This window comes from Eucyclogobius newberryi, unplaced genomic scaffold (genome assembly GCF_026437365.1).
Source record: "Eucyclogobius newberryi isolate DKJ021-1_F unplaced genomic scaffold, fEucNew1.0.hap1 SCAF_20, whole genome shotgun sequence".
Classification (NCBI taxonomy): Eukaryota; Metazoa; Chordata; class Actinopteri; order Gobiiformes; family Gobiidae; genus Eucyclogobius; species Eucyclogobius newberryi.
Window position 1 is genome coordinate 13,252,966 of NW_027315835.1, and position 23,997 is coordinate 13,276,962.

Consider the following 23,997-nt stretch of genomic DNA (forward strand, 5'->3'; position numbering starts at 1 on the left):
ATTCAAAACAAAATTCACAATATTATCTATATTCTGATATATTGCCCACCGCTATTGAGGAAGATAAATTATAAAATAAATTAAAAATGAACTGGATGTAAGATTTTATAACTATTTTAACAACAATTTAAGATTACAATCCTTACTACTTTTACAACATTGATAGCCTTCAGATTTATTTACTATTACAAAAACATTGTTATGATGGACACATTTGTCATTGATGCTATTGAAACCAATGCATGTCTATTAGTGCATATTAGTGTTGCAAAGAGGATTCTATTTTATGCCAACAATTTAGAATTAATAATTTTATTTCCTGGTAGTATAAATCCCTGCTCTTGGTTGGTATGTACTGCACATAGCTTCAAGCTGTACGGATACTCTTTTCTTTACAGTAAACCTCTTTATCTATCACGTTCACTCCAGCCGCAGTCCTTTGGTTAGAGATGTGTTATATCGCCAGCCACCAAACGTCAATGGACAGTTGTGCCGATCAATAAATAATTTAAACCGCAACACCGACTTATGGATCCAAATAGGGCACAATTGAGTTACAGCGTGAGCCGTTTTCATTCAGAAAAAAAACATTTTGTTTGTATTTGTTTTTTAAAGAAAAGGAAGAAAGAATAGAAAGAAAGAAAGAAAGAAAGAGAAATAGCCTTGTGAAACCATTGTTTCACGGCAATCTGGAGCACATTGTGAATAATTAGATTGAGGCAATGTTAATAATTTAATATTATTATAGTATCTGCTTTGTAAAAGTATTTTACTGGGACAAAGTTTAAAGCAATGCTGTGAGAAATTTAGCATTAACGAACAAAATGAGAAAACAAAACAGTTAAAAGTACAATGTAAGCTTAGAAAAACACTTAAATATCCAGACACTCCAAAAATGTTGGGAGCTGCACAAAGGAAGTGTAATAAAAGACCTTTATTTACAAGGCCAAGCCAAAATGCGTCTTCATCAGGGCTTACATAAAACAAATATAATGTAAGCTTGCTTAGACCTTAGACATTGAGGGTCCACAGACTTGGGATAGTAACATTTCAAACTCAGTTTTGAAGCTAAGGAAAAGACTTTATACCACGGACAGTAAAAAAGCTATTCAGAACAGGTCCAACTTTATAAAAAAGTATTTTTCAGTATTGATACCTGCTTAAGTTAGCATGTAGTTTCAAAACCAGTATTAGTATTGATTGGCATCTTCAGATCTACCCTTATATTAAATCATCGCAAAATAAATAAAAAGTAATCATGTTCTTTTGGAGTGGTTGTGGAGTGGAGTTGGTCCATATCTACCTTAAAATAGTACAGAACCCAGCAGTCCTGATCAAAACAATAATCTGGCTCCACACTGTAAGTTTGACACACCTGCCTGAAACTTTTGCACAGTACTGCAGATTTTTTCTTTATTTTTTAAAAAGGAAATGTCAGTGAAAAACTCAGGGAACAGTGCACATTTGGCGTTATAATCCTGTGACAATCGAGACCTTCAGACACTTGCGGGCAGTGACTGACATTATGGGCTGAATGTGATGGTGTGGTGGCAGTTTCACAGCTGATCTGCAGTGATGAGGACATGAGGACAGTGAGAGGAGACAGGGGGGAGGAAAGAGGAGAGGAGAGAGAGGAGGAAAGGGGGGCAGCGAGAGAAAAGAGAGTAGAAAGAGGAGCGGAATGATAAAGAGAGAGAGAGAGAGAAGATGGGATGGGGAGAGAGGAGAAAGGAGGAGAGAAGAGAAAAGAAAGGCAGAGGGAAAAATGAGAGAAAGGAGGGACGGAAAAGGAGAGGTGAGGGGACATAAGGGAGGAGAAAAATAAAAGAGGGCAGAGAGAAAAGGAGAGGTGAGAGGAGATGTGGAAATAGGAGAAAGGAGGAGATGGGAGGAGAGGAGAGGAAAGGAAAGAGGGCAAAAAAAGAGGTGGTGAAAGGAGGGAAGTGAAAGGTAAGAGACAGGGAATAGGAGAGAGAGAGGAAATGGGGCAGAAGAGAGAAGTATAGAAGGAGAAGCGAGGAAAAGTGTGAAAGGAAAAAAGGAGAGAGGGGAAGGGTCATGAACGAGGAAAGGCAAGCGGCGAGGAGAGAGATTGAGAAGAGGAGGAAGATAATGGGAGATAAGGGAAAAGAGAAGGGAAGTGGAGAGCAGGCAGAAGGGAGAATAGAGGGGAGAGAGGGGAGAATAGAGGGGAGAGAGGGGAGCATAGAGGGGAGAGAGGGGAGAATAGAGGGGAGAGAGGGGAGAATAGAGGGGAGAGAGGGGAAGACAAAGGAGTAATGAGAGAGAGAGAGGGGAGAGGGGAAGAGTGGAGACAGCATGGAGGCGTCAGAGTTGTGCAGTGTTGGAGAGACATAGACTGATGGACAGCTGTGACAGTGGAGGTGATGGAGTGGACACTCAAGGGCTGTTGGTCATTCACTCCATCACTGCTGTTTCCCTCATGGACAGATACAGTATGGCCTACTACCACTAAAACCTAGACCATTTTTGTATAACTCTTGTTATTATTACTATTATAAGAGATTATAAGGGAGAGAGGAAATAATACTTCTATATAGACATTTTTGTGCAAAGATATTACAAATAATTCAAAACGACATCATTGTAATGCAAAGTTTTCTTTACCTTCAGGCCCCATGCAAAGAATAACATATCCCTATATTGCAGTGAGACACATCTATCTGCTGGGATCTGATTTAAATTATGTACCTAAAGAAAATGACAAACACTAATGATTACAATTGTGAAAATGTTTTTCTCATTAGTTTTCTAAATGTTTCTAGAGTTAAAACTAAAATATAAGTTCTGACAAAACTAAATGTGCATACTTGTACACTTACACTTTCTTTTTAGAATTTCCTTTTTGGGGGTGAGTAAAAGTGATTCTGATGTGGATGTTGCATTGACATTAAATGCGAACATTACTTGAAGTCATGCGCATGCAATACAGCGGTGATAAAGTAATTTAATTTTACTTCTTGTAACTCAATTAAGCACAATCTCCTCCATCTTGTAATTAGCCTTATGTAATCTTATCATTTTCTCCCTGACAACATTTATCTGATTTTGTTAGAGCATCTTTTCAAAATTAGGTCACCCCCGTTGTCCCCGCACAGGTCGAACACTAAGTTAAACCTAAAGCAGAAATGTAAATATGTTGCTTGCTGTAGTTCCAGAAAAGAGCAATAGTCAGCCCGATCTGAAGTGAGAGAGAAACTGCAACTGTAGCACTAAACTAATAGACATAAAATATTCACAAAGAAAACTAGGAAAAAGATCTGACAAAACAAGATAAATCCTGCGGCACACAGAGAGAAAATGTGTTAGTTAGAGAGAGTTAAAGATTTGTCAACATTATTAAGTATTGAGTTTTGGATCCTTCCAGCCAGAGACAGAAAAGCTGCTTGTTGCCTTGTCTTCTGCCACATAAACGCCATCTGCTCAGCCTTGGATTGAAGGGCGTCCTTACACAATATGTTATGTGGTCATTGTGGAGGCACTGCGGGGCCACTCCCAGCTAATGTCAATGTAAGTCAAAGGAATCACTGTAGTCGGACAAACTTCTAACAACTTTGAACTTTAACAGGATTTGCTCATTAGTATTCATTGGTTTTCACCATTTGTGAAATGCAATGAAATGGGGTCAAGTAAAGGATTAAAGCCACAATTATGGCTGCAATTTTCCAATTGACATTAATTAGTTCTAAGTCGGTGTAATCCCTCATTGTCCAGGAGTGTTGCATTGTAGGAAAAGTTCAGTTGTATCATCTGGACTCTGTTTTTAGAAAAACAAAAATTTCAATCTGCGAATCGAGTCGGGAACTCAGGTTTATATCCTACTCTGTGTAGGACGGGACCTCCTGATGAAGGGAGTTTTGGGTTTCACTTGAGACTGCTCTTCTTTGCTTCCTAACATCCCTGTAATGGGCTGACTAAAGTCCATATATAACTGAATTATTTCTACAACCATTAATTAGTTCTGTTTGACTTTATTTCATGGCTAAGTTAAGTGTGTTGAAATGGATTTAATACAAGTTTTAGAAAAGTTTTGGGTCGCTGGAGCAAACATAAGTTTGTGCATAATGTTTTGTAAGAGGCCTATGGTTTTCGCATATGTATTTATGTAAAATACCCACGCTGATCAAACCCAAATAGGCTTGAGACTGGCTCAAGCAATTCTGGACCTGTACTAGACCTGTAAATAACGTACCCATAATAGCACAAGTCAAATCGAAAAGAAAGCAGCAAAGACATAAAATGGACCTATGAGTTTTATAACGGATACTGTACATGATCACAAGAAGACCACAGCATACCTTCCTTCTCTTCCTGGCCTGTGGGTGGTTCTGACCGTCCTGAGCTTTGCCGAGGAGATCCGGGAACACCAGCGGTTTAAGGGAGCGCGAGCGTGGGGTCCTGGGGTAACGGAACGGGTCCATCATCCGAAAGTCCCGTCCGTAGCGCACGGTGCAGAGGGAGCGAGAGCGTAGGCGCCCCGCTGAGTGCAGGCTGTTAACACCGATCATACTGCACGGGGGCTACAGTTGTCCCCCTTAACGAACCTCGGAGGAGAAAATCCAGGAGTGAAATAATCTTGAAGTTGATGTAACGAGCAGCAGCTGGAACGCGGGCTCAGCTGTTACGAGCGCAAAAGGCGGCGCATCGTTTGTCAGGTCTTGAGTGACGCGATCAGTCAGCATCAAACCGTCCTACTGAGCACTAATCAAGGCCGGCTGCATTGGGGGCCCACCTAAATGTGAATTATTGATGGGAGAGACATGTATTAAAGATGAAAATCCCTCACAGACGCTGGTTGTCAGGAAATTACAAGGAGGGGAATAAAAAAAAAGAAAAAGAAAAGGCTCCAGCAGCAAAATGGTCCAAAGGGGGTCAACAGTCCGTCACTGCAAGTTATTATACAAAAAGCAAACACCTGTCAACCTTTAATAGAGACAAGACAAGCAAGGGTGCTGGCGTCATAGATGGCGCGGGAGAGAAAACGCGGCTGGAAACTAAAAAAGTGTGGAGTAGATGCTGTGGAGAATGGAAGGGACGCGCACAGAAGCAGGCAAGCGTAAAGGAGAACTTGGAATAACGACACCGGAGTGAGAAGGGAGGGTGCACCGCCCCCAGTCAGGACAAGAGGGATTCCAAAGAGCACTCTGAATCTCGTCATAAACCCACAGGCACACAACAAAATCAACGTTAATCTATAGAAAGTCTTCAGGTGTTGCCATTCAAAAAAAAAAATGCCCTGTTGCTCCTATAATTTAAAACGTGCAGCGGACATTTAGCTTTTTTTTTCCTTTTTTTTCTACACAATTCAGGCTCCCTTTGCTATCTTGCTATCTCCATAAAAATGTGGTCCACTTCTTTTTTTTAGTCTGTCTTTTTCAGCACCGCGCGCAGTCCCATCGCACATTTGGCGGATGCGGGTGCAGGAGAAAGAAAAGCACAGCTCTCCTCCGTGTAGTCTCGTTCATTCCCATCAATTATTGTCTTCACGGGTCGTGGCGAGTTTTGCCAATGCATCCGAGCGGCATCGTCCTCCTCCTGCAGCCTACACCTCGAGCTCTTGCGGTCCCCGGTTGTCTGGATCGCGGGCAGTGAAAGGGGGAAAGAAAGGAAAAATCCTCCCTTCCTCTCTCTCTCTCTCTCTCTCTCTCTCTCTCTCTCTCTCTCTCTCTCTCTCTGTTCGGTTTCGTCAATGCGCACACACGCCTCCCTCCCTTCTGTAAAGTCAGTGCCTGCAAATCACACGGTCTCCAGCTCACATTCAGCATCAAGGTTTTTTGGAAAATGAATTCATGTGTGCGCTTTGCACATGGGTTTTGTACCGCTAATTAGTATTCATTGCATGGGAGGACTCCAGGGAGATGCTGGTGTGGTGGCTGAGAATAAAATGGAGCAAAATGGGGTCAAATGTGAAGGTTTAAAGCCACATTTGATTGACTAATGATTTTCTATTTATAGATAAAACACTGCCCGTCATGCTTTTAATTTGTAGGCACTTTATTAACCCTGGGTGGCAATAATATGGATGCAAGATTGTGCAATATCTGAGGAAAGCTGCAAGACACAAGTGATGCCAGCTGTACTGCACAATTTGGGGATTCGGTGGCAGTAAAGAAAGCAGGAGGCACAGTAGGGAATAACAATTTAGTAAGTAAAACACATTTTTGAAATAATAGCCGACCTTGGACTTGAACAAAGGACTGATAAAATAAGAAGAGCAGGAAGGATATATATGGACCACTGGGGAGGAAAAAACCCAGCAAACCAATGAGAAAATATTGTCTTTACCAGGCTCATTATAAAATAATACCATATCGATGAATAAAATATTTATACAGTATTTTTATTGCCTGACCAGTCATTCCCAACACATTTTGACAGACTACTTTTTTTTTGCATTTGAACATATTGTGGAAGGGGCTAGCAGGTCAGTATTTCTGTGTGTGGATGCATTATGCGGACATGGGTACATACGTGGTCAGTAAAATCAGATAACCCAATAATTAGATCACCAAGAGGAATCTGCTGATCGATTTTAGAGTGACTTTTTGAAATAAATCAGATTGCTCACGTCAGTCAGATGTAACTAAAGGACATTTCATTAATCCGTTAACTCCAGAAATCATAAAGTAATGTTTGATGTGCATGTTCACTTATGTTTATTCAATATTTTCCTTCTACATGTTGCCAGATAGACCAGATGTGCCTCTACTGTTAGCAAGGCCGATTAGAGGAAGGTTTTCATGAAACTTTAATGAATGGACTTCCTGCTTCGCACTTCACAGGAATTTAAAATGAAAACAGTTCATCTTTATTCTTTATTGTGCACCAGACAGATACAGGACACTTGTCGAGGAGAGCGTAAAAGAGTATTTGGCGGCGCCGCAGACAAATGGAGGAGAACTTTGCTCATGAGAAATTTGTCAAAGTGAATTATCGACTGGGAGAAAGTAACAGGAGCACCATAGCGACGGCAGCTTTAATGACTGTGCCACTCATAGATCAAAGCTATTGATCATGACCTCTGCACTAGACCCGTCCATCCTCCGCTACAAATCTACTGTTGATAATACAAGCTTTATGGTCTCAACATCACACTGTTGTCAGGACAATCACTTTGGAATGATATACGCAGTTTGCATAGCTTTTGAGTTAATATTTGATTGAATTATTGCTTTTTATTTCAATTGTATTTATTTAATTTCCCTACATATATTAATTTCCCACATATGGAATATTTGACTATTTGCATTTTTTTTTTTTTTTCATTTTTTAATTAAAGGAACTATACCTGATTTTTAATGCAATCTTTCATGTAATAAAGTATAATCTGTTTTGCTCCACAGATATATTGTATAAGCAGCTCTTTGGATCAAAATTAGACAACGGTGTGTTTTTTGCATCAAGTTATAACGCGTTTTATTCTCCGCAACGAATGAAGTGTGCTGTTAGCATGCTAGTTGTTAAATTTACCGTAAAGGCAAAACTCACTCTTGTCTCTGAAAGGTGTGAAAAGCATTCATCGCTGTGTTTTTCAAGATTTTAAGACAATAAAAATCTGATATTCAATTGACACAAAGAAGGGAAAACCTGAGACGAAACCAATCTATAACAAGCGTGTTTTTATTTGCTGCGGTTACATGCACACTTAACATTATTGTAAGATTTATTTGTGATCACGGACCCTCTCATTACTCATATAATCATATTTTATGGGTTTACATTAGCAATTTTTATCTATCAACAAAATATCCAGTCTTTGTATAAAAGACGGGATATTATATAAAAACAGCTAACCCTGTAATTCAGATCTGTACTAACATGTTATACACTGTACATATAATCCTTGTATTAGTTTTCCATATAACAGTATTTTGGTCCAATCATTCAGCTCTGTTTGAATGCCATTTAAATGATCTTAAAAGTCCAGAAAGCAGATCATAAATCAGATTTGTGTATGCATTAAAACATAGTCATCTATAATGACAGTATTTTAGTGTCTATCCAGAGACCATCAGTGCGGAGACGACCTCTGACCCCAGCACCTGCAGCGTGACGACACAGGCAGATTCCAGGAGCTAAGGGAGTAATCTCAAATTTACGTTTTCTCAATGTGGACAGTGGTGGAAGAAGTAATGCAAAGAAAAAAATACTCAAGTAAAATTGTTCGTAGCACATACAAAAATGTTTTGAAGTACCTGTTAAGAAATGTACTTTAAGAGTAAAAAAAAAATATCAAAAATGTTATAAAAGTGCTGATCGTCACTACTGAAATGTTTTTTGTTTGAATGTGCTAAAAAAAATAAGTCCTAAAACCATATGAAAAGTACCTAATACTTTTCAGTCCAGTTCCAAAATATAGTGGAGTAGAAAGTACATATCCCTGCTCTCAAATTTAGTGAAGTAAAAGTAAGAAGTATCAGTACAGTACTTTAAATTTGTACTTTGTTACTTTACACCACTGAATCTGGTCTACGCTACACTTATCCAACACAATGGTATTTTAAATATGCAAACAAAAATGATTTCTTCTCCTTCATTATTAAAGGAACAAATAAGTCATTTATCTCTCCATACTGTATTAATTGTGGCACATGGTCGATCACATCACTGCTGCTAATTACTGCTCGAGGACTGGGTCTGATTGAGCTGTGTGCATTTTCATTTCTCCGTTCCAGTGCGGGTTTCTGCTCCTGCTATAACCTACTTCAGCTCGTCATTACAGCACTTCAAGCGCTCATCCGAAGCGCTGCTGTGGAGGAGCAGAAGTTTCCCTGGGATTTGCAAAAAAAATGATAAAGTTTCTTCTAAATCTTGGGCAAGCGGCCAAGAGGTCTTCGGGGAGCTGTGCTTGCAAAAAACAGTTGTTATGTTTTCAACGTTGGCATCTGAAGCATCAACTTGAGACTATTTATTGCTCAAAATAATGAAATGACATGTAGACCACTGGGAATTGTTATTATTGGCGAATGTGAGCTAAAATGGTTGGCAGAATTCTGTAAATAATGGAAAAATCCTAAAAGTATGATGTGCTTTGTTAAGAATAACTGCTGCCAGCAATTTAGCCATTTGTGCTGTATATTTTGTTAAAGCAAATTCAACATTTGACTTATTTTGTGGGAACATGTCCCTGTAGAGCCACCATACCTGCTCACTTACATCATAGGATAATAATGTTTGGAATGTTACTTGCAGTTTCATCATTAAATGTCACCAAAGATTACACATCTTGCTTTACGGAGATGATGACATTTTATTTATTTAAAAAGGATAGAAATGTTCGTAAAATCTAGCATGCAATTCATCTCTATATGCTTCTGATAATACGAGATCCAAATGCATTGGTTTAGGGATGTCAAGATTATTTGGTTAATTGATATTGATTACACAGGTCACAACAAAACTGTAAGAAATAAAAAAGTTCTAATTTTAGAAGAAACATTAAGTGATTTCAATGTAAATCTAAATATAGTAAGTGTTTATGTTGCATTCACTTTTTTTATCATTCAGAAAGTTTGATTTCAGGGTGTTAATAATTACATCATGATGTTTTTTCTCACAACACGCCTTCATTTTTATATTATGATTTCCCTATTTTGGGAATCATTTCTTCATAAGTCATATCTAAATTAAACAGTAAACTGCAAATCAGATGCTTGAAATAAAACATAATGACTTCCAGAAACAGGTGCAGGTTATGATGTATGATATAATTGGGCCAAACAGAAGAGCCGGCTGCAGTTGGCTGTTACTGTCATGTCTTATCAGTGATCTGCTCTGACTAATCGTCTGCTCTGATAATCGAGAAAGGAAATGTCCACAGGAATACATTAAGATGCTTTATGGCCTCATTAGAACCACCAAAATGAAAACAGACTGCAGATTTGGGTAAACAAGTTTCACTGAACTGTTGTGATGAAATATCTCAAAATATGCACTAAATGTACGCAATATTGTTTGTAATAATCAAAATGAAATAACAATTCTCAAGTTCAAGGTTGCTTAAAGGTGCACTATGTATGTTGCACCCTCGAATGATACGATGATACATTCCGTTTTGCAACTTTAACAAGTCCACGGTCTAGAATACACACATTTGAGGCAAGCAGGGGTACAACACCCAGAACACACCTGGGCCACACTCAACACAATGAAAAGGCGTGGCTGATCTACTTTTAACTCCACACACCGTCCAGGTACAGCCCCTTTCATGGACGTGCACCCTAATTCAAGTGCTCCATGATAAATGTACAATCCAACACACAAAAGTAATAATAATTTAGCAGTGTATTGTACCATCACAATTCAATATTAGCATAATGAATTAGATGAGTAACATGTACATTTTGTGGTGGAAGGTAATTCATTATTTGCATTTGACCCGTTCTTCAATGGTGCTGGGTCAGGAGCAGTGGTCGCCGTGGTGCAGCGCTCGGGGACCCAGCTACACGTCTTGTCCTAGGCTTGGACTGGACTAAAGTAACTGGAGGATTTTCCCTATTGTGCATGTTTTGGTTTGATGGGGGAAAGCGGAGCACCTGGAGGAAACAAACCCAGACACAGAGAAGAACACGCAAACTCCACGGTCCAGCCCAGGAGTCAAACCTGCAGCTTCCCTGTATGAGGTATGAGTGCTAGTCACTATGGTAAGACACCTGTTTGTCTCTATGGAGATATTTGCCTGGAATGTGTTGTGGAAAAAAATATAATCTGGCCCTTTACGTTTTAACTTTCAATCCTATTTCTAATCAGATTTAGTTCTAACAGCCTGACAACCCCTTTTGGCCTGGAAATTTACATGTCCTGGAGTGGTTAGGAAGTCCCACGTTATGTTTCACACTAGGCAAGACATGTGAATTGAATTAATGCAAATGTTATGTACTGTCTCCTTCCTGAAACCACTGTTTCTTTGATGTCCCATTTGCTCCTTCTGTGTGTGTGTGGTCATGTGACCATCTGTGATTTAAGGCAGGGGACAGACGTGGGACGGAAGGATTTGGGAGACAGACATTTTGCGAAGCAGGCAAGAGACAGACGCGTGGACTCGGCCTTCTATGAGAATGGCCGAGTCCACACAAGTTTCTTTCTGATTCAGCCACAAGATTAAACAGTTTACTTTTGAAACGAGACAACTTGCTTCTTTGTCTTATCTAGAGATTTTTGCCACCACAAATGTTTCACAGTATTGACTTATTCATCTCCATGGAGACAAGCAGATCTGAGGAAAGGCGACCCCGTTCACAGTAAGAATGCATCTTTTTCCATGTATTTCAGAGCATTACAAATACCAATAATGAAATAAATGCTATAGATAAGTTTCATGCCATACTGTGGAACATTCCAAATATACATTGTATACCTTTAATGAACCAAAATACTTTATTGACATTACTGCAGCGGTTAGTGCTAGTGCTAGTGCTACTTTGTACAACGTGAGCCCACTATTAATAACAATCATTTCATAATTGTAAAATCAGAGAGACTCCGCGATTGCAGGTATTAGCTGGGTGTGGGAGACTTGTGCTAAAGCTTCTCTGAGTTCAGTAGATTGACTCTTTTTTTCCTCTGGTGTGGCGGTAATAGGAAACATATCACAAGGTTTAATCAACACGGGCTGAACTGGAGAGAGAGAAAGAGAAACGCCGGTGTAAAATAATGAGCGGCAATGAGGGCAAGTTGTTAAGATTAAAGGAGAAAAAATAATATGGAGGGATGAGAAAATGAAAGAAGAATAAGGGAAAGTAATTGCGGCGAGAACGGGAGAGTAAGGGAGAAAGAAAGGGAAAGGGGAGAAGGAGAGATAGAGGAGAAGAGGAGAAGCAAAAGAAAGAGCAGAGGAATTACAGAGAAGGGGTGAGAGAATTAAGCAGAAGGAGAGAAAGAGATGGAGGTAGAAGGTTTGAAAGAGCAGGGGAAGAACATGAGGGAAAAGAGAGAGGAAGAAAAGGAGAGAGGCCGGGAGAGGATAAATGTGCGTGTCTGTGATGGGGTAATAAAGAGTGTCGTGGGGACGCTCTCATTATTTTCCAGTCGACTAAGCACAAGCTCCTGGACTCAGAGGTTCAAATGCGTCTGCGGCCATCTTGACACGTTTCAACAAATGTCATTTCACACACTGTAAACACATAACCAGGAAACTGCTTCAAACAGGACACGCAAAAACACATGACAAAGCATTAATCACAATATGCTGTTCTAAAATACAAATTATATCGGTTCATGGTCGATTACTACTTGGATCTGATCAATAAATCTTTCTTTTCACAGTACCTGCTGCTCACTCAAGCAACATTACGTCTACCTATTACGTCTCTACACCATTACGACCAACGTCACAGCTGAGAGGATTCAGACAAATGACTAACAATAGGGAAAGATATGTCATATTTTCATGCAGGCACCATGATCTAGCAGTATTTGAAAGACAGTGGGTGTTTGGGATGTTTCTAGTCCCAAAGATTTACAAAAAATGCATTTAATTACTCGTGATAAGCTTTGATTTTGTTGTTTGTGGTCTGCGTGTTTTGTCAACGACAGCTGTTTCAATATTTTGATTGAAAATCCTTTAAGACTTGAACACCAATCTTTACGATCTACTTTGCCAAAGGTGCAAATATTACAAAGCTCATGCATCATGTTGTTTTTATTGTGCAAATTGAAGAGCAATAACTTTGACGTCCAAATGAGCATTAATAAAGACATTATTCCACACAAAAAAAATACTCATGCATGTATCAATACTGGAAATATACCTGAATATCTGAATAATTTGAGTAGTATTGATGTATAAAAGACCACAGGGTTATAAAATAAACTACTCATATTTTATGGTTGAAAATATCATTCAATTGTCTAAAAATACACATGTTTTTATTATTCTTTGTGGTCTCAAAATCTGAGTTTGAAATAATGTGACATCTCCAATCAGCATAGGCCCAAACTATGGTGCAATAATGATGCTATATACAGAAAATGGGACATATTTTTGGGGACAATGACAAAAACAAGAAGGAAGAATTTGGCTGAGTCATCTCTAAAGCACTTACGGCGCACACATAAGCTGATAACACACACAGAGGGGAAATGTGTAAATGACCAGACGAGGCCAGGGACAGGGAGGTTATTTGGAGGCCGGAAATTATGCTGCAGAGGCACAAAAAGAGGCAAAAATAAAGCTTTAGGATGTACTGTATGTATAAATAGTAATCAAAAGTGTGTGAAGGTGAGACGCGTGGAGAATGATAACGCTATATATAAGAGATTAAAGTCCACAGGAGCCAAACAGAGACGAGATTGGACGAGAGTGAGGCATTTAGAAGCAAGAGGAAGGGAGAGAAATACAGAGGAGAGTTTAGCTGCAGGGTGAAACAGTCACAATGAAAGTGCAGGATAAAAGAGTTTAGAAAAGGTGCAATACATGATTAAAAAGAGCGTATCTGGGTCTTTTTACACGCATTAATATGTAACAGCAGTGAATCTACGGGAGGTGTTAGTTTTCTTCTTACACGTGATGGAGCGAGTCATTTAAGTGTATGACATAAATGACTTGCTCCACTAAATTAGCTCTCAATACAACACAGGATTACACAAAACAAAAGGTTAAAAGCTGGTTAAACTTGATATTTGCATAATATGTCCACTTTAAATGTGCACTATGTAACATTTACACTCCCTATTTGTCTCCTTAGATGTGTTAACTTTGCCTAGAATGTCTACATCTAAACATATAACACTCTATGGAGACAATCTACAGGTCATCTATTTCTTTAGGCAATAAAAAACACCCATAATTGAAGGATTTTGAGATGTTTAATGCCATAGTGTGCCATGGTGACAAGTAAGTGGCAGACCCTTCACAAGAAATGTCACCCCGTGCACCTTAAACAAAAATACATCCAAATCATGTATTAATAAATGTCTCCAGTGCACTGAAGCATCCTTTTCATGCATAAACCATAATAACATCTGCTTCGGAAAACTCTTGCTGCAACTTCCACCATCGAAAGTTGATCCTCCTCCATCTTAATCTCACATTACAGCAATGTTGTTATGTTTTGACATCACATGCACACAACCTATCCATCCTTATTACTTCTGGGGGCCCTTGTTCCTGGCAACAACACCATAACGACTTGTCGACTCAATGGCCGGTGACAAATCCACTTAGCAACAAAACTAATCGACAGCATCGTCATTAGGAGAAAAGTCAGAGCTCTCAAATCGGGTTATGTCGCGTCATCGTGTGTCCCCAGGCCTGTGTTTAAAGCCAATCTGATGGTCAAGCCGCCATAGTCCACCACACTGAAGCTAACAGGCTAAGCTAATGCTGTTATAGTCACACGTGGCTAGGGTCGAGCTACAGATCATAAAACAAATTCACAGGCAACTCTGGTGTGGAGTAAAGGAGGCCAGTACTGACAGTAAAGTTATAATTCAATATTTTTGGTGTTCATTCCCAGATATAAACGATAATATTTGTAATCTCCATCAGAAAAGCGCTTAAAACATGCTTCTTAAGGTCTTGGTTGATGTTTGAGTATAAAAATTCAATGAAATGTAAAATTCAACTCAGGAAACGCTGCAGACATAGCTCTTCCTTTTTTAGATTACTTGAAGATTCTGTTCTTTAAATGTTTTAACAACTTTTGCCTGCAACAGTGGTTCCAAGACTCGCGTCAGAAGATGGAATCCAGCTCAGACTAGTGCATACTGTTGATGTATCCTAAGGCAAGACCCTTCACCCACCTTGTATGTGTGTGTGTGTGTGTGTGTGTGCATGTGTGTGTGTGTGTGTGTGTGTGTGTGTGTGTGTATGTGTGTGTGTGTGTGTGTGTGTGCATGTGTGTGTGTGTGTGTGTGTGTGTGTGTGTGTGCATGTGTGTGTGTGTGTGTGTGTGAGTTTTTGGTGGTGATCGGAGAGGCCAGTGGTGCGGCTTCCGTCAGCCTGCCCCAGGGCAACTACAGCAGCTTCCCTCCGCCGAGTGAATGAATAATGCAACGTGAGCCGTTTTTAGAGTCCAAAAAAGCACAAATTAAATGCATCATTATAATTCACTTTTTGCAGTGTTTGCAGTTTTTTTTAAAATTGTTTTACAGCCGATATACTTGATATTCTAATTTTGTTGTGTTCTGTTTTGATATATTGCCCGCTTCCACTGAAGACAACAAGGAAGTGATGAAGAGCACGTAGGCTTGTGATTGGACGCCTCTGGAGATGTGGGGAAAAGCCAGCTGGCGGATTTGAATGACACTACTGGCACACATAGACGCCATTTGGGACGCGTGTCTGTGTGCGTAGCTATTTTTGACGCGTTGCTTACTTTGAGTTGATCCCTGGGAAAGTCTTGGCCGTCGTTCAGCCCCTCCAGGTTGGAAACAAACTGCGTGCATGACATCCTCTTGCCAATGTTCTGTAAAATTAAATAAAACGATTGTTTGTTGACACTCACTACCTCTTGTTTTCTTACGCTGGTCATTTGTATTCAATATTTCTTCATCCGTCGTACTAAAATACAAGGGAAATCTATAATAAAGATGTCACAATTCAATTCCATCATTATTCCATTTAAAGTATTACAATTCCATCTATGTTAATCAATTGCCTGGTGTTTAGATTGGTTAGAGTTATGCTTTTTTTTAGAGCCTTGTTACATGTATTACAACTTTGAGTGAAATATTAAACAAGACAATATACAGCACCCTCCATGAGATAATTGTGATTAATACTGAGTAGGGCAGTATCTAACCATATTTTTTGGTGATTATTTGGTCAAATTGTGATGACACATTTGATTTATTGAATAGAAGGCCCAAGATTGTGATAAATTTGACTCGAGGACTTGAGGACATCTTCATTATATTTACAATGAATAGGCTTTAAAAGAAAGAAAAAAGATGCCCTGTGCCATTTTTGCAGCTCTGAGTTATAAATCCTCTTCCCTCAGCACATGGCATGTTTTGGAATCAATTATTGCAATAATTGATGAGTTACAATTAATCGATTCAATAGTTTCAACTCCAATATTGAGGTGTAAAGGTCTGGATTTCTTCTACTGAGTAAAATAGTACTAGTGTATCTCATATTTAAGTACAGACTGTTGCACTTAATTTTCACATTACATTCTGGGTGCTGAAAACATTTTGTCACATCACAGTGTTGTTTGTGAACTTCCTGTGATCTTAATTATCTAACAGATGACTAGTCAAAACCGGCGAGGTCCCGCTTGTTGAGACGCTCTATGAAAGAAGAAAACTGACTATCTTGTCGCTTGTGAAGACACTTTAATGAATCATTCATCCGCAGAGATGTACAATCGCTGAGAACAGCCGACACTGGCCCCGATTTACAGGGAAAAGTAGATACAGAGGCTCACATTGAAAGGCTCTGAAACCTGTGGACCAGATTAGCCTCAAACATTATATTTATAAAACTCTATTCAAATTCTGAATAATAAGAACATTTTAAAACAGCCTAAATGTATGAGTGAAGATAAAGAGGCTCAGATTCAACATTATATTATTAGACATATGATTTTGTATTAAAGCATTTCAAGTGATTGGAAACCAAAACATAATAACATGCTGCAAAAAAAACAACACATATTTTTTTTCTGCAGGATGGCCTATCATTGATTCTAGACTTTGACAATTTAATGAATGCCTTTCCCCACTCTCTCATTTTTAGCCCAAAATTTGGCTTTATTTTTTTCATTGGTCATTTGGATTGTAAAGTCATCTGGACACTGAACTGGGATCCTCCTTCCCACAGAGCAGAACCTCCTGATAATACCCTGTGCTGTTTGTCTATTTGTGGTACAGTTTTAAGTTTTCCCTGAAACTAATCTTCTTTTGTTTCCCCAACATCCCTGCAATGGGCCATAGATATCCTATTGTTAGCTGTCCCAGTTCACCTGCAATTGATTAGCATCTGAATGGCCAGGGCTTCAAAATGCTGTTATATATTACAGGTAAATTAAGTCTTAAACATCCATTTCTGTTTAGAGGGGCTTTCTTTTTGAACAAAATTGTCTCCTTAACTGCTTTGTGAAGAAGCACGGCGCTGTGGTGCTGACATTGCGTGACTTCTGTGTAGATAAAGTCTCTCGTGCACGGGCTGTTTACTTTCACCTATGTAATTCTCTTTACAGTTGTCCTCATTGCATTGGCTTGAATATACTACATTGCATGTTTTTGTGTGAGTATTTTGTCCTTGGAGTGAACCAGTTTGTGTCTTAAAGTGTTGCCTGGTTTAAAATGAACAGGGATTCTTGTAGTGTTTCAGACAGTCCAGACACATAAGGGATAGAGACGCCATTTCTTCTTGGTCATGTTTCCCTTTTGTCCCGTTTTTATGCTCTTGCTGCCTAAGCAGGGTAACCACAGGCTGAGAGAGATCTCTGCAGGATCTGTACGTCTCCAGGACTCTGGGACGAGCAGGTCGGATCACAACCGACCCTTCTCACCCTGGACACAGACTATTTGAGCCAGTCCCGTCAGGCAGGAGACAACAGTTTCTTTCCCTCTGCTTTTGGACTCCTAAACACACTTTAAACACCTGTCACTTTAACTAATTTAATCAATCACTGCACTGTTCACTTTTCTGTACTACATCTGTAAATTTAACTACACCTGCAAAATCTGTAAACTGTAAATTTTGCGTACATAGTAAGCCTATCTTTATTTTTATCCTATAAGAGAATTATTTTTCCTTAATGCGTGCCCTTTTTGATTTGAGATAGCTTGTTTTATTATTGTTCATTGTTTTATGTTGCACCAAATCACCAAAGCAAGTTATTATGTTGAATTCTGTTCATTGGCAATGGCAATAAACCTTTTCTGATTTCTGATTTCTGAAGCTTGTGCTATAGTGGGTGGTTAGAGCCAAAGACAGCAGGTACTGATCTGTGTGTGTAGGTTTCCTATATTCTTTTATCTAGCTTCCCGTCCTCTGCTCTAATAGTGGAACAATCAAGAAAGGCCCAACGGTTCTCCTTAGCATCTTCTCTTGTAAACCTGATATGCCGGTCCACCGCATTGATGTGCCCTGAGAAGGCTTCCAGCTCTTGATTGTCACTAATGTGTCATCCTCGTAGCGGTACCAAAAACGTGGAGGAGTGCAATGCCTTCTTCTCAAACAGCTCCATTTACTGCTCCTGCCCCAGTGGGCAGGGCTTATTCAGAGCAGGATAAATATCTGAGCTAGACTAGCTCTAGTTGTGAATGACTCTTGGATGAGAGTCAAAAGGTATTGTTCTTCTAAAACAGTGTCCAGATGACTACAACTGAATCGTTTTCTACAGTGAACCACTCCTGGATGAATGAGGGATTGCACTGAATTGTTCACTCGCACTAAAATTGTATGAAAACTGTAGACTGTAGAATGTTCCAAAGTATGGTTTTAGCTTTTTATTTCTATGGAATTATACAGGGAATTTTCCACTTCCACCCCAAAAAAAGTTAATGTATTGTAATCATTTGAACCTTTTTTCAATTTGGCACCATATCTCATTGCACTACAAGTTGTACTGAATGGTGGGGGCTTGATGTAATATTTATGAATACATTTCTTAATATTTGCTAGTGTCTTTATATTTGCTAGTGTCTTGAAACTACTCACTTGACCGTGCAGATCAGTGTTAAGCAGCATTAGGGCACAGGTGAGCGTGTGGACTGCATCTGTTAGTAAAACAAAAATATGTAAATGTAAAAAATAAGTTTCAAAAGTGAAGAAATAAATACTGAGCTTGAGCACTGAAACACTATGGGAAGAAGCAGAAAGCGAAGCGGTATAAAAGTACACAGGTGAATTTCCATGGCTTACCCTCAGATGGAATAACTTTGGGGTTGCAGTCAAAATATCGTCGGGAGAAGTGGGACAAGACCCTTTCTCTCTCTTGGGTCTCTCCCACCAGAGCGAACTGCCTCAGGAAAGCCCTGGGACACAAAAGGTAAAAGTTGAAGCTAAATATATATATATGCAGGGCGATTTGGGGACGCAATGGTAAAAAAATACATCCACAATATCGCCATCTAGTGGACATTGTTGGTATGTTTCTGCATTTCAGTCTTGATTATGAACTGTAAATTCAATGCAGGTATTTATGGGTTTCAGGCACATCATTCCAACTTGATTTGAAGGATTTTATGAGCACTTTACCCATTCAAAAATGTAATATGTTGTCATTTGAATGCTGCAATTGTTATTACATCAAAGGACAATTGCTATGTCAAATCCTTCAAATTAGGAAGGGATCCTTTTGTCTGAAACCCATGAATATTATGTGTATAACTATCCATGTTACTCCATACAGCATATATCAGTTTGCAATGAGCTGGGAGGAAATGTGTATTGTTTGGCATGATCTCACCGTAAAGCCTGATCGAGCGTGAGGCCTGTGAAGTTGAAGAAACTTAGATATTCTTCAGCAACCATCCGACTGAAGTCATTACTGCAAACAGGCATAAATATAAACAGATATTATACTTTGGATGAATGTTTTGGCAATTTTAATTGTTGTACGATTGTGGTAAATAAAATGATAATTTTTTTTAAACTCAAAACAGTAACGTAAGAGTTTACATTTTGCAGAATCTCATTGTCAACACTGCTGTCTGCTATTTGTTTTGGATTTTACTGTTGAAGTGTTAGGCCAATATTTTAATGTAATGTAAATGTTGACACTGAAGACTTTTTGTTGGCTCGTAGACAGACCTAGTGTTTAATAGAAATGCATCAAAAGACTACCCAGACTTGTCAAGTGTCCAATGCTGGTGCAGAGTTACTGATTAAACAAAAGCTCTTTGCATTGTTGGATCACTTCCTGTGTTTCCTTTTTAGGGAATTCTAAACTCAAGAGTATCAACACCAAGTCTGGGAAAAGCTGGTGCAACTCTAAATAAGTTGTATAATGCCATCTTTCAATTCCCTCCACTCACTTCTTGCTGAGGTGTCTGGCCACGTCGGACTTCCTGAACCCGTCCAGGTTGAAGAGTCTTTTGGCGAGTCTCTGTGCGGCGGCGAGGTCGGCTCTGTGGCTGCCGTTGGTCAGAGTGTCACTGCTGCTCAGGCCCAGGCGCTCGCTCAGGTCCAGCTCCGAGTCTGTGGCCAAACGGGCCTTCTCCCTGCTCCAGGACACACCAGCAAAACGTCAATAATTCAGGATCAAATGTGAAAAGATGAGGGGGTGATAATATAACAGTAATACTTTACTGTGTTAATAATGTAGCAGAACTTTGAGATTACTGCTGAACAAAAATGTGAAATAGCAAACGCACTTTTAGACAAATACTGATCTTTAATGTTTTATGTTGAAAATGAAAATGCAAATAATGTTATTTTAAAAGCACATAGGCAAGGCAGGTTTATTTGTAAGGCACAATTTGAACACAAGGCAATTAAAAGTGCTTCACACAACAACAAAAGTGTATTAAATTCACAAAGATATGACAGAAATCACCAAACAGTTTAAGAGAAGAGTGAAAAGAAATGAAAAGTTTATATTGTACAGATAAACAAAACTGTTTTTAGCTTGGATTTGAACATTTTCAGAGTAGAGGCCTGTCTCACATCTTCAGGGAGACTGTTCCAGATTTTTAGCTAAAACGCTTTAGTTTAGTTCTGACTCTGGCACCAGCAGAAGACCGGTCCCTGAGGTCCTCAGAGTCCGAGATGGTTCATATGGCACTGACATGCCCAAGATGTACTTTGGTGCTAGGCCATGGAGAGACTTGTACACAAGCAGAGCTGCTTTAAAGTCTATTCTCTGAGCCACAGGAGCCAGTGCAGAGACCTGAGAACAGGACTAATGTGATGGTACTTCCTGATTCTAGTTAGGACCCGAGCAGCAGCGTTCTGGATGTACTGCAGCTGTTTTACAGCTCGTTTGGAGAGGCCAGTGAGCAGGCCGTTACAGTAGTCTAATCTACTGGAGACAAACGCGTGGATAAGTCTCTCCAAGGCAATGTTTTTTAGATGGTAAAAAGCTGCTGATGTTATTGATTTGATGTGGCAGTTAAAATTCAAGTCTGAGTCCATTATTACCCCCAGACTTCTAACTTGATTTGTAGGTTTCAGAGCTAGACTCTGGAGGTGACCGCTAACACTTTCTCTTTGTTTCTGTGGGCCAAAGAAGATGATTTACATCTTGTCTGAGTTCAGCAGGAGAAAGTTGTTTTGCATCCACACAATGATCTGTTGGATGCAGTGACAGAGTGAATCCACTGGTCCATATTCATACAAATATGAACTAAAATAAAATTCTAATTCCAACTTGGTTTTATAACAAGCTTTAGTACATTTTTCAGTGTGAAACTCCATCTGTGGTTTTAATTTTGGCAGAGCACAATTCCGTTTTCAGCTCAGACATAGCACATACACCTGCTTAATACACAACCTCATACACAACAAAACACAATGTATTTTTATGATATTGTAAACGCAGCATTTTATGACTAAATCTGAAAATTCAGTACCATCTAAATCTAATAGTAAAACATTTTATTGATCACAAACCCATAATAATGAGCCTGATACATCGATAAAATCAAGAAGAGCGTGTTAGCTGTCCTGCTTTGTATAATCAGATATCTCAGCTTTAAGTACTAACTTTGAGCTACAGTACGTCATCTTTTTGGTCACTTGTGTTGTGATAGATACTGACTACTGCTGACGGAGTGTTGAATGAGCTGAAGTTTCAAATATGTTATGACTAGCAATCTCTATTTTGTCCTGCTCTCAACACACTGAAGACAAAATGTTCTGCCCAATGCATCTCACGCAAACAGTGTAATGATATAATGAAAATATAATCTGCACACATCAAGGTCTATTTCACTTGTTCCTGTTTTGTTTGGTCAAAGCTGTGCCCGTTATAAAGCATCTACTAGCCATTCCAGTCACACCAGCCTGTGCAGAGACATAACAGTCCAGCAGCTGAATACAGAAAGTGCCAAACGTCCACACTTCCTGAGAGAGAGGGTTTCACAAACAAACAAGTCAAGAAAACCAACAGACAGTGTCCAAAGCTTCCCTTCAGTAACACCACTATTAGGAAGTGAATGGAACCAAGCAACAGTCGCTAATAACACAAGCTGTCTGGTTAAAAAAGTAACCGAGGATCATCAATGGGTAACTTTGGCGTAAACACAAACCAGTTTACACGTCAATAGCATTAGACTTAGAATGACAATAATTTAGACAGTTATTACCATGTTCAGTGCGTTTAGAGAAGCACATTTAGATGGAAGGTGGCAGAGATGTAAAAAATATTGATAATATTGCAATTGTTGTTTTGGAGATGTGCAAAATTAGAATATTGAGTGTTATGTCTATGATTTCAATTATAAAAAATACTTCAAAAAACTACAGAAATGCTGTGTAATCTTCAACACAGTGGTAAAAAGGGATATTTCCGCACTGTGGTTAGTAGTATGTCCCATTCTCGCTTTGTACAACTTTTGAACATTAACCAGGACATTTAGAGGCACATTTTAGCACATCTTCATGTATTGTCAAAATATTGTCTGAATATCATACTCAAGATAATGCCAACATATACCCAAATATAGATTTTTGTCAATATGGCCCACCCCTAATTTAGATTTTGTAAGGAAAAGTGAGTTTTTAACCGAGCTCCTGATCACTGACTTTCCCAAAGGGTTTTTTGTTACTGAAAACCATAAAGAAATGCCAAATCATAATTGAATTAGCCCATTTTAAGTCCAGCTGACCAGGCAAAGCTACTTTATCCCATACTGCATTTATTTATTGGGGTTTTGGTCCAGTTTGTTTGCCAAGGACTCCAGAATAACACAAATGCATTTCCTAATTTGTAAGAAATACTAGAACACAGAGTAAAAAAAAAAAGGGTAGATGAAATAACAAAGTTTACATTAAAATAAAATTGCCTGTACTTCTCCTTGAATTTGATTAAAACTTGTTTTGTTTACAGTGAGATCTAATCAAGTAACAAATGTCTCACTGCCACCTTGTATTTTAAACTGCACATCACATACACACTTGAATATTCAAATCCATTGCGTCCAGTTTTAATAAGTCAGTGGGCGGGGTCTTACCTGTGAAACGAGCGCCTTGTCTGTAAATGTCGCTCCTCCGCTTGAGCCGTCTCACAGCTCAAAACAGACATGGTCCTCATCTCTCTCCTGTATCCAGATGTCTGCACTAAAATTGGTCTGGCCCCTCCACTACTACCTCTCCTCCTTGGCCCATATCCGGACCTCATCCCTATCCTGCAATCGTCACTTTCTCCCTCTATACTATTCCCTTACTGTAGCATTCCTGTGTGAACATTTCTGCTTCCTCTCCCTGTTTTGACTGTCATCCGATCTACACAGCATGCCTTCTTCTTCCCCCAAAGTAAAATAGGAGATTTTCTACCCAGAATGCAGTTTTCTACCCCTCCCTCTCTCCCTTTTCCACCGAGTAAACTCTTGCTGTCCCTTACTGACCTTGTCTCCAAAGCTTGGCATGGAACTTGGCTTATCCGCTGCTCCAAACTAACCACTGTAGGCAATAGTCCGGCCTCCTTCTTCCTTCATTCATTCCTGTTCCCTTTACATCTCCAATTACACATTGTCAGTAGCCTACAGCCCATATGGCAGTTTTACTGGTTCTAGTCTGTCTTGTTTTGATGGCCGCAGAGAAAATAAACACAAGATATCAGGTTTAAACTTTCAGCAAAGAGTGAGTTTTGTTTTGTTCCCATCAACTCTCATTCATTGCCTGTTTACTCACTGTATTGTGCCACAGAGATTTAACCAGGAGCGTAAATTAGCCTTCTGTTACCTTAATAATCAAAGGGCCTGAGAGAAACCCCAGTATCAGCTTTAGTCTAAATGCTAAACCCCTCCTCTCCCAGCTTTGCACAATGAGCTACTGTCCAACGGGCCAGACTTTATGAAGAGGAGAGGCAGAAGGGAGGGGCGCACCACTGAAATTCCAACTTTCATCAGACTAGGCTT

The 23,997-nt window shown here is 39.4% G+C and overlaps 1 protein-coding gene across 3 annotated transcripts in view; it reads right to left on the reverse strand.

The window, feature by feature from the left end:
- The window catches only part of LOC140369485 (PH and SEC7 domain-containing protein 1-like), a 51,069-nt gene that overhangs the window by 12,996 nt on the left and 14,076 nt on the right, over positions 1–23,997 (reverse strand). The window contains exons 1-6 of one of the 3 annotated variants that reach the window (XM_072456834.1): positions 23,092–23,525; positions 19,954–20,142; positions 19,386–19,466; positions 18,839–18,951; positions 18,635–18,693; positions 15,339–15,428 (exon numbers count right to left, since the gene is read on the reverse strand). In XM_072456834.1, the coding sequence (XP_072312935.1) occupies positions 15,339–15,428; positions 18,635–18,693; positions 18,839–18,951; positions 19,386–19,466; positions 19,954–20,142; positions 23,092–23,258 (699 nt within the window). In that variant the 5' untranslated portion in view covers positions 23,259–23,525. Of the gene's footprint in view, positions 1–15,338; positions 15,429–18,634; positions 18,694–18,838; positions 18,952–19,385; positions 19,467–19,953; positions 20,143–23,091; positions 23,526–23,997 lie in introns of those variants that run through there. The other 2 variants (XM_072456833.1, XM_072456832.1) reach the window with 2 other exon arrangements.